This window comes from Poecilia formosa, unplaced genomic scaffold (genome assembly GCF_000485575.1).
Source record: "Poecilia formosa unplaced genomic scaffold, Poecilia_formosa-5.1.2 Scaffold288, whole genome shotgun sequence".
NCBI classification, from domain to species: domain Eukaryota; kingdom Metazoa; phylum Chordata; class Actinopteri; order Cyprinodontiformes; family Poeciliidae; genus Poecilia; species Poecilia formosa.
The window spans coordinates 501,693-513,556 of NW_006800227.1; the positions used below are offsets into that span (position 1 = coordinate 501,693).

Sequence of the window (11,864 nt, forward strand, 5' to 3'; positions counted from 1 at the left end):
CCTCTGAGACACTTTGAGGACGTGACAGCAGCTGTGACAGAGTCCAGAGACAAACTACAGGACATCCTGAGAGACACATGGACAAACATTGAACTGGCAATAAGTGATGTGGATGTTCTACTGTCAGAACCAGAACGAGAACCAAAGACCAGAGCTGGATTCTTAAAATATTCAGAAGAAATCACTCTGGATCCAAACACAGCACATAGAGAACTGTTATTTTCTGAGGATCACAGAAAAGTATCAACTTTGGACGAAGAAGAACATGAAGAAGATGAAGTACAAGAAGAAGATGTAGAAGAAGGCAACAAAGATGAAGACAACGAAGATGAAGACAACGAAGATGAAGAAGATGAAGTAGAGGATGAAGAAGATGAAGTAGAGGATGAAGAAGAAAAAGACAAACAAGAAGTGGAAAAACAAGAACAAAAAACTGAAAAACTGGAAGAAGTGCTTTATTCTGATCATCCAGACAGATTTAGTGATATCCCTCAGGTCCTGAGTAGAGAGAGTCTGACTGGACGTTGTTACTGGGAGGTGGAGTGGAGCGGAGAAGGAGTTGCTGTAGCAGTTTCGTATAAGAACATCAGCAGAGAAGGAAGATCAAATGAATGTTTATTTGGATTGAACGACAAATCTTGGTCTTTGATTTGTTTCAAAAACGGGTACAGATTTTGCCACAGCAACTTTGAAACTCCAGTATCAGGTCCAGTTTCCTCCAGAATAGGAGTGTACCTGGACCACACAGCAGGTATTCTGTCTTTCTACAGCGTCTCTGAAACCATGACTCTCCTCCACAGAGTCCAGACCAGATTCACTCAGCCGCTACATGCTGGGATTGGGGTTTATAATGATGGAGTCTCTGTTGAGTTGAATAAACATAAATAGTCAGCAGTGATCTGATCCAGCGATCCATTTGGTTAAAATGTGTATTGTACTTTCAGTTTCTTTAATCTCCATCATTGTTGTCATTTCTTCATTGCCCAGAGACTAGAGTAGAATCCAGAAATGAAGGATAAGAGTCAAAGCCATGCTTGACTTAACAGCAGAAATGAACCATAGTTCATCCTGACTTTTTTCCGTTTCACAAAGACCAAGCTGGGCTCAGGAAGTCCAACTATGTCGAGCCAGGTTTAAGTACTTCAGGTGATTGCGAGTCCTCAGATTTCTTCAGCAGACCAATGAGATCGATCACAGATTCACTGATTCTACGCTACATAACTTGCATACGTCACGTGTCTCACATCAAACAAACATCTTTTGATGAAGGATTATGAGGAATTGAAGCACATCTTACTAAAGACGAAAACTGCTGCTACAAGAGCAAATGATAATGGATTGATTGAATGCATAATTAGCCCAAAATTTACATTTCCAAACCATTCTTAACAAAAAACGTTATAATCATACCTGTCTTTTACTCAAATAAAAAACTTTAACCAAATAAATGAACAGTGGAAGTCAATGTTATAATATTTACATGCTATAAGCAGATTCATTCATGTTACTCATGTTTTGTTCTTATTGATATTTATACAGTACAGAACAAACATAAAAACAGGCCAAGGTATAGGAACATTTACAGTATCTGGTATGTGGATAAAATTTTGACTACTATGCGCAAATCACTTATACTAGTAACTTGAAAGATCCTTGCCTATATCACCCTTAGTTATTCCTGCTTAACTTGCTATTTTGAGTTGTGATGCTTTTGTTTTGAACAGGCAATTTCTTGTTTAACTGTCTGAACTCCTGAGGAAGATGATCAGTTTGGGAGGATCCAAGATGCCGTAATGTTTGGGGCCATCAGTTTCACAAACTGTGATATTATTTACAAAGCTGATCTCCACAAACAAGGGTAATCCAGGAGCTTCTCCTGAGATGCTCAAATTAACTGTTAAATATTTTAACAGAGAATTTTCAGCATGAAGCAAGCAGATTGTTTCATTTGACCTCTTATGAAACATTTTTTTTGTAAAATTCAGTCCTCTAATGTAAAAACTTGGACATGTAATAAGCTTACAAATCTTTAATGAGCATCAAACAGTTCACCACAAAAGAGTTAATAAATGTGTTCATTCAGATGAATAGTATTAACGTTGGTTACAGTGAGAGTAACTAGTGGGAGCCAAGATGCATGAAATGGAACATTAAATTTGGCTAAATGGAAGCCAATTTCAGAGTCTGAATTGAAATGCTTAAAAAGCTTTGAGATGAAGTGACAAATTTAAGTACAATCTGAAGCCTTCAGTAGTCCTCTGCCCCTCCCAAGAAAAACGGCTGCTAAGCTCCTCCCTTTTATTCAAGACAGCGTTCAACTCTGCAGCTGCATTTCTGGTTTTTCCTGTTTCACTGTTCTGAAAGTGTCAGTATTGGTAGGATCCTTGAGCTGTGCACATCAACTGCTGGGGATCAGCAACAACTTGGTGTTTCATTTCTTGTGAGACACATCTACAGGAAAAAGAGGAACTTCAGACATTCAGTATTGCTGAGAAGTGAAATGGCTCAGAGAAGAAATCAGATGGATTCAGGAAAACTTTCTTGCTCTATTTGTTTGGATCTTCTGAAGGATCCGGTGACTATTCCCTGTGGACACAGTTACTGTATGAACTGTATTAACAACCACTGGGATGAAGATCAGAGGAAAATCCACAGCTGCCCTCAGTGCAGGAAAGAGTTCAAACCAAGGCCTGTCCTGGTGAAAACCATCATTTTATCAGAGTTGGTGGAGGATCTGAAGAAGACTGGACTCCAAGCTGCTCTAGCTGATCACTGCTATGCTGGACCTGAAGATGTGGCCTGTGATGTCTGCACTGGGAGGAAGATGAAAGCTGTCAAGTCCTGTTTGGTCTGTATGGTTTCTTATTGTGACAATGACCTCCAATCTCACTATGATGTCCCTGGACTGAAAAAACACAAGCTGGTGAATCCCTCCAAGACTCTCCAGGACAACTTCTGCTCTCGACATGATGAGGTGATGAAGATCTTCTGTCGTACTGATCAGCAGTGTATCTGTTATCTCTGCNAAATATTCAACAGAAATCACTCTGGATCCAAACACAGTACACAGTAGGTTGTTGTTATCTGATGGGAACAGAAAAGTAACTAGATTGGAACAACAACAGTCTTATCCTGATCATCCAGACAGATTCACTTATTATGCTCAGGTCCTGAGCAGAGAGAGTCTGACTGGACGTTGTTACTGGGAGGTGGAGATTAGAGGAGAAGGAGGAAAAGCAACAGTTCATGTAGCAGTTTCATACAAGAACATCAGCGAAGGAAGATCAGATGAATGTTTATTTGGACTTGATGACCAATCCTGGTCATTACGTTATGACACAAACAGCTACACATTTTATTACAACAACACTGAAACTCCAGTATCAGGTCCAGTTTCCTCCAGAATAGGAGTGTACCTGGACCACAGAGCAGGTATTCTGTCTTTCTACAGCGTCTCTGGAACCATGACTCTCCTCCATAGAGTCCAGACCAGATTCACTCAGCCTCTGTATGCTGGGATTTGGCTCTTAGGTAACAAATCCTTTGTTGAGATCATTAAACCTAAATAGTCAGCAGTGATCTAATGTCCAGTTATCTAAAATATAAATTTTAGTTTCAGTTTCTTTGGTCTCCTTCACTGTTGCTATTTCAGGCCAAATGTTGTTGAGATAAATGTACAGGTGAATTGATGGAAATTATAATCATCCTCCTCCAGTTCATCAATAAATATCCTAATATCAATTAGGATATTATTCTATTGAACTAAGATCAATAGAATACTATCTTTGAGCACTTTCTGGCTCAAAGTGACTGGAAGTAATTAACTTGACTTCTGGGACGGTGCCAGCTTCTTTTGTCGGGAGGATTTTATTCTACTTAACCCTTTCATGCATAGTGGTCACTACAGTGGACAGCTGTCTAAAAGCCATTTTCTTGTGCTTCTTGTGGATTTTTATGTTATAAATGCACAATGACCACTAAAATTGACACTAATGCATCATAAAGTACACCATTAACTACTGGCCATCAGCTGCAAATGCAATAAATAATTTTTTGTTAAATCCAATATGGCCGACAGACAAAAAAGCATGCCAACCTACCCGGTCCCTCCTTCTGCTGTAGGATGTATCTGATGTCCACAAAAAATATTGTGACATCAGATAATCCCTTAAATAACAATACTACTGATGTATTTTTCAAATAACAACTTTGTATTAGAAGAAAATTACAATTGATCACCTAAAAAAAAACTAAATAATAATAAAAAAAAATCCTAAAATTTTTCCTGCCTTTTTTATGCCTTAAGAAAATAAAAAATAAAAAAATGGAAAAAAATCCTGTTGTGGGACCTGAAAATGTGGCCTGTGACTGGGAGGAAGATGAAGATGTGGGGTAATTATGCAATAAACATATAAAAGAGAATTCAGTACAACTAGAAAATTAAACAATACGACTGAAACAACAACGACTAAGGCTGATAAATAGCAATGTTTCATTTGACTTCTGCTAAAAGTCAGCCCATGTCTTTAGTAGAGATTTAAAATGTCCCAGAGTTTGTATAGGTCTAATATTTAGAGACAGACTGATCCTGAGTCTGAGAGCTGCAGCAAGTTAAGACAAGACCTTGGGATAAATAACATCCACTGTGAACTGGAGCTTCTTACTGGAGCAGAAAAAAATAGGAGTTCAGATAACAAGGAAGGGAATTCACTGTTGAGTGATTTAAAAAGTAACATTTCAAATTGGATACATCTAAAAAGTTATTTTCAGTATTTTCAGTATCACTGTGAAAAATTTATTGGAATTATACCACAATATAGTATAAAGCATTATGAAGAAAAATGAGCAGCAGCCAATTCAACATATACACTCAACGTCTTAAGAAACTGAAATGCAAATTTGAACTCGTTTTTTCTATAACTGTATTTATCTTTGCATTAAATTATGGTAAGTTATGGTTCTTTAGTCTCTGGCTGAGAGTAATTTGAGCTGATTTTTTTTGTCATATTGTCTAATCAGTTTTCTGTAAATTATATATTATCTCACTACAGCTTTCCATAAAGGTGAGGTGGAAAAGCAAGCAGCTTCTTTTTCCTGAAATCTAACACCAAGTAAAGTCCCTTTTAGGTTTCTTGGTTCCTTCCTTCTAACATATGGGACAGTTTTGTGATCGGTATGATCTCTATGCGGAAAAAGACAAGAGCTGACAAGCCAAAAGGCTGCAGATAAGATGACTTCAGGACTGACACATTTATTTTCTTTAGAAGAACTTAAAGAGATTCCTAATGCTTTTCAGAGCTAAAATAGAGCAGTCAGAAAATCCAGTGGATTCTGTGAAGTTCTCCTGTTCCACCTGTCAGGATCTACTGATGGATCCAGTGACTATTCCCTGTGGACACAGTTACTGTATGAACTGGATTAGACGATACTGGGATGAAGAAAATCAGAGGAGAATCCATGTTGAATATTTAACTACTCGTCAAATAAACAACTTTAACCAAATAAATGAACAGTGGAAGTCAATATTATAACATGTTAATCTGGCAGCAGATTTATTAAAGCTACTCTTTTTTGTTCCACATCTTATCAATATTTATACAGTTTAGAACAAATATAAAAGCAGGTAAAGATTAAATATAAGAACATTTGCAGTATCTGGGTAGTATGTGGATAAAATGTTGACAATGTGCAAATGGTTTGTAATAATAACTTAGAAGGTCCTTACCTGTATAACCTTTACTTACTTTTACCTATGGTTAACTTGCTGTTTGAGTTGTGATGCTTTTATTTTGAAGAGGCAATTTTTTGTTTAACTGTCTGAACTCCTGAGGAAGATGACGGGGGAAACAGTCAAGATGTCATAATGTTTGGGGCCATCAGTTTCAGAAACCGCAAAGATGTTCTCCACATGGATAATCCGGTAGCTACTGCTAAAATGTTCAAATTAGCTGTTGAATATTTAACTTACTGAATTCTCAGCATGAAACCTGCAGATTTTGTTGATTTGACCTCTTATCTGTACGATACATATTTCTTTGGTAGAATTCAGTCCTCTAACGCAAAAATCTTGCTCAAGTAATAAACTTACAAATCTTTATTGTACAACAAACATTTTACTACTGTAGAGTTGGTAAATGTATTCACACAGATGAATAATATTAACATTGGTTACAGTGAATGTAACTTGTGAGAGCTAAGATGCATGAAAAAGTAAATGGAACAGTAAATGTGGTTAAATGAAGAACAATTTCAGAGTCTGAATTGAAATATTTCAAAAACTCGACATGAAGTGACATGCCTTTAGAAGCCCTCTGTTATTCCCAAGATCTATAGAAAAAAAAACTGCTGGCAAGCTCCTTCTTGCTGCTGCATTTCTGGTTCTTCCCATTTCAATTATCTGAAAGTGTCAGTATCTGCAGGATCCTTAAGCTGAGCACATAAACTGCTGCAGATCAGCAACAACTTGGTGTTTCATTTCTTGTGAGACACATCTACAGGAAAAAGAGGAACTTCAGACATTCAGTATTGTTGAGAAGTGAAATTTCTCAGAGAAGAAATCAAATGGATTCAGAAAAATTCTCCTGTTCCATCTGTTTGGATCTACTGAAGAATCCAGTGACTATTCCCTGTGGACACAGCTACTGTATGAACTGTATTAAAGACCACTGGGATGGAAAAGATCAGAGGAGAATCTACAGCTGCCCTCAGTGCAGGAAAGAGTTCATACCGAGGCCTGGACTGGAGAAAAACTTCATGTTAGCTGAGTTGGTGGATGATCTGAAGAAGACTGGACTCCAAGCTGCTCCAGCTGATCACTGCTATGCTGGACCTGAAGATGTGGCCTGTGATGTCTGCACTGGGAGGAAGATGAAAGCTGTCAAGTCCTGTTTGGTCTGTATGGTTTCTTATTGTGACAATCACCTCCAACCTCACTATTGTGTGCCTGTACTGAAGAAACACAAGCTGGTGAATCCTTCAAAGACTCTCCATCAAAACATCTGCTCTCGTCATGATGAGGTGATGAAGATCTTCTGTCGTACTGATCAGCAGTGTATCTGTTATCTCTGCACNCTGAAGGATCCGGTGACTATTCCCTGTGGACACAGTTACTGTATGAACTGTATTAATGACTTCTGGGATGGAGAAGATAAAAAGGGAAAGTACAGCTGTCCTCAGTGCAGACAAATATTTGTATCAAGACCCATTCTGGTGAAAAACATCATGTTAGCAGATTTAGTGGAGGAGCTGAAAAGGACTGGACTCCAAGCTGCTCCAGCTGATCACTGCTATGCTGGACCTGAAGATGTGGCCTGTGATGTCTGCACTGGGAGGAAGAGGAAAGCTGTCAAGTCATGTTTATCCTGCCTGGCTTCTTATTGTGACAATCACCTCCAATGTCACTATGATGTTCCACCATTAAAGAAACACATGCTGGTGAATCCCTTGAAGACTCTCTACCAAAACATCTGCTCTCATCATGATGAGGTGATGAAGATCTTCTGTCGTACTGATCAGCAGTGCATCTGTTACCTCTGTGCTATGGAGGAACATAAAGGCCATGAAACTGTCCCAGCATGATTTTATCTTTTTGCAGTGGGTTGTCAGTTTAAAGGTTCAACACATCCAAACAGCTACATCTGTTCAGTCTTTTGCTAAATATTCTGACACAACCTTAAATTCAATTCACAATTTAAAGCTCATAGAGAATCTAAGATTTCATTTTGTGTTTTTTCTCACTGTACCACAGTCTAGCTTGGGGGAGAATTAGCATGGGCAACAACACCTGGTCAGATTATTGACTGTTTTCCACTTGTGAATAATAATTCTGGTATAAGGTCAAAGATTTCAAGTCTTCTGAATGACCTTGTATTTCATCCCACATTAATGTCCAGCATGTATTGGTTCTTTCAGGTCATTGCTCATTGTTCTGCATTGGTGTTGTGTAAACAGGCACCTGTATGCTTCATGGCAAAAATAACTTCCAAATGTTTAATTGCTGTTGAGATGCTCAAATAGCAATTCATTTTTAAATTAATGAAAAACTGACTGTTTAATAAATTATTACATTGAAGTAAGTTTAACATTTATAACTGTTCTTGCTGATTTCAACTATTATTTTTCCAATTCACATACAACGTTTTACAGAGTTCTCAAATGTCAAAACATGGTTAAAAGGAGGCCAACATGTGTATCTTAACTATAAAAGTTTAAAAACCCGGAAATGGTGGCAAAATGTAGTAGGAACCTGAAGTCTTTAGAGCTCCTTTGCCCCTCCCAACAACAACTGATTTTCAGCTCGTCCCTTCTATTGGCTCTGATTTCAGCTCTGCTGCTACATTTCTTGTTTCCTCCCATTTTTCTTTAGGCTTTAGGACCACAGAGGTGACCCATGAAACTCCTGCAGATCAGCAATTAACAAACTGTGTTTGGCTTCTTCTGGTACACATTTAGAGAAGGAAGAGAAAACAGAGACATTCAGTGTGGCTGAGAAGGAAAATCAGACAGGTGGATGGATCCAGGAAAAATTTCTTGTTCCATTTGTTTGGATCTTCTGAAGGATCCGGTGACTATTCCCTGTGGACACAGTTACTGTATGAACTGTATTAAATGCCACTGGGATGGAGAAGATCAGAGGGGAATCTACAGCTGCCCTCAGTGCAGGACAGAGTTCAAACCGAGGCCTGGACTGGAGAAAAGTGTCATGTTAACAGAGTTGGTGGAGGATTTGAAGAAGACTGGACTTCAAGCTGCTCCAGCTGATCACTGCTATGCTGGACCTGAAGATGTAGCCTGTGATGTCTGTATTGGGAGGAAGAGGAAAGCTGTCAAGTCCTGTCTGGTTTGTTTGGTTTCTTATTGTCAGGATCACCTCCAACCTCATTATGACGTTCCTGGACTGAAGAAACACAAGCTGGTGAATCCCTCCAAGAACCTCCAGCAGAACATCTGCGCCCATCATGATGAGGTGATGAAGATCTTCTGTCGTACTGATCAGCAGTGTATCTGTTATCTCTGCTTAATGGAGGAACATAAAGGCCATGAAACAGTCCCAGCTGCAGAAGAAAGGGCTGAGAAGCAGAAGAAGCTCCAGGAGAGTCGACAACAAATCCANTCAACATCCGTCCTCTGAGACACTTTGAGGACGTGACAGCAGCTGTGTCAGAGCTCAGAGACAAACTACTGGACATCTTGAGAGACGGATCAAAAAACATGCCACTGAAAATTAATGATGAGGATGTTTTAGTACCAGAACCAAAGAGCAGAGCTGGATTCTTAAAATATTCAACAGAAATCACTCTGGATCCAAACACAGTCCACAATATGTTGTTGTTGTCTGATGGGAACAGAAAAGTAACACGACTGGAACAACAACAGTCTTATCCTGATCATCCAGACAGATTCACTTATTATGCTCAGGTCCTGAGCAGAGAGAGTCTGACTGGACGTTGTTACTGGGAGGTTGAGATTAGAGGAGAAGGGAAAGCAACAGTTCATGTAGCAGTTTCATACAAGAACATCAGCGAAGGAAGATCAGATGAATGTTTATTTGGACTTGATGACCAATCCTGGTCGTTATATTTTGACACAAACAGCTACACATTTTATCACAACAACACTAAAACTCCAGTACCAGGTCCAGTTTCCTCCAGAATAGGAGTGTACCTGGACCACAGAGCAGGTATTCTGTCTTTCTACAGCGTCTCTGAAACCATGACTCTCCTCCACAGAGTCCAGACCAGATTCACTCAGCCGCTTCATGCTGGGATTTGGCTCTTAGGTAACAAATCCTATGTTGAGTTCATTAAACCTAAATAGTCAGCAGTGATCAAATGTCCAGTGGTCTGTGTGCAAATGGAAGAAATTATTTTTGTTGAATCCAATATGGCCGACAGACAAAAAAGCATGCCAACCTACCCAGTCCCTCCTTCTGCTGTAGGATGTATCTGATGTCGACAAAAAATATTGTGGCATCAGATAACCCCTTAAAGAACTATACTACTGATGTATTTTTCAAATAACTTTGTATTTGGAGAAAATTGCAATTGATAACCTAAAAAGAAAAAAAATAATAAAAAATTAATTTTCAAAGAAAAAAATTTCCTGCCTTTTTTTTAATACCTTAAGAAAATAAAATAAATTGGGGGAAAAATCCTGACACAAAGGATCATAATTCATGCATGAAAGGGTTAATATTAATTAAATAAAGTTAACACAATTCATGTCTGTACAGGAAAAACATCAATCCGATTGGAAGAATATAAAATGCATTTTTAAAATAATTATAACAAAGAAGAGCAGCTGTTTTTAATCCTGAACAGTAATGGGTCTAGAAAACGTTGAGCTAATGCAGTAGAGCAATGCAATGTAGTCTAACTTGAGATGTTACTAAACATCTCAAGTTAGACGAGAAGATGTTGTTTAGTGGGATATGAAGATACAGGTTGGGTTTTTTCAATCTGTTGGTGCCACTCTTTAAAACTGTACATGCCGTGACCACAGGGAGCCCCTAGCTGAAGCAGAGGGGGCAACCACACTCATGGCCAACTCTACCATCCCGGTTTCAGTGCACGTTATTGTTAGTGACCTTCTGGTGACCCCTAAGAGCCCAAAATTGACTGAGGATCCTCCTGGGGCCCCAGGAGTGGACTACGAAGGCACAAGTGGGCTTGTTTTGATTGCACAATCTCTTTAAAGTTGTACCTGGTATAATTGCGTTGGACCCTCATTAGTTCCACTCTCTCACCCCACAAACTTGATTCATCTCCCCTCTCACCACTTAGTCTCCTTCACCAGTAAGAAACTCAGTTTCTCAGTTCCATATTTTCTTGTCATCACTAACCTACCTCTCCTCCTCAGCCATAACTGCTCCCAAACCATGGAAGAAAGAAAATGTTTAATAAATCTTTCATCATTTTATGTGCTGTTTTCAAATAAACATTTTTCCTTTAACAGGTTTCCCATACGTCATTCTGCATGTGAATAAACAAAACTGAACTCCAACATAACCAACCTGCAAAATTGGCCTCCGATTTAAAGCTAATACTGGCATATTCAAATTCTATTATTAACTGTTTAATCGTGACTGTAAATTAATGCATCTGTTACAGTAAGATTAAGATTTTCAAAAAGAAACCTGCTTTTGTTGATTTCATCTCTTATTTATGTAACACAAACACCAAGTTTTATTGAGTTCAGAGTCCTCCAATACAAAACTTGCTCAAGTAATAGTTTACCTGCAGATTTTTACTGTGCAGAAAATGTTTTACTACTAAAGAGTTGGTAAATTATCTCACACACGAAGAATACCAACACTACTTGTGCTGTCCTCGCCCTGAGTTTTCGGTCTTTTCAGCCGCTAGACAGCCAGACAACGACGCTCCAATAACCAAACTTCTTTCTTTTTTAGTTGTTTATTGAAGAGTGGCCTCTGACCACTACCATCACTTTGGCCATCATAAACTGCAACATACAAGGCTTAATATTAGCTAACATAGCAAAATAGCCGTTCTTACTATGAGCTAAAACGAAAAACATTTTCCTAAATGACTTCAGCATACAAATTACTTACACCAGCATTACATAAAACAAAGAGACACTTATTATTTTCACAATTAATCAATACGGTAACACTTTATTTGAAGGGGGTTGAATAAGACTGACATGACACTTTCCATGTTGACCATGTTCAACGTCATATTTATTTCTTAGTGCATCATTGCTCCTACAGGTTACACTAACTGTAAGTAGTGTGCTGCCTTTTGTGTAGTTAAGCTGGACCAGTAAGATTTTGAAAACCGCACTAGAGCACCCCCTGGTGGATATTTTTGTTATGTTGCCTTTGTGGCCCTAAAAGAAAAGAAATA

The 11,864-nt window shown here is 38.6% G+C and overlaps 1 protein-coding gene and 1 long non-coding RNA gene across 2 annotated transcripts in view; one reads left to right on the forward strand and one right to left on the reverse strand.

The window, feature by feature from the left end:
* LOC107838633 (uncharacterized) overlaps positions 1–8,798 on the reverse strand; it is a 14,109-nt gene extending 5,311 nt beyond the window's left edge. The window contains exons 1-2 of the long non-coding RNA XR_001664710.1: positions 8,737–8,798; positions 4,240–4,250 (exon numbers count right to left, since the gene is read on the reverse strand). This is a non-coding gene — a long non-coding RNA (uncharacterized LOC107838633). The remainder of the gene's footprint in view (positions 1–4,239; positions 4,251–8,736) is intronic.
* LOC103151685 (tripartite motif-containing protein 16-like) overlaps positions 1–10,055 on the forward strand; it is a 21,270-nt gene extending 11,215 nt beyond the window's left edge. The window contains exon 2 of the mRNA XM_016681627.1: positions 9,118–10,055. Within this exon, the coding sequence (XP_016537113.1) occupies positions 9,118–9,816 (699 nt within the window). The 3' untranslated portion in view covers positions 9,817–10,055. The remainder of the gene's footprint in view (positions 1–9,117) is intronic.
* Positions 10,056–11,864: the final 1,809 nt, after the last annotated feature.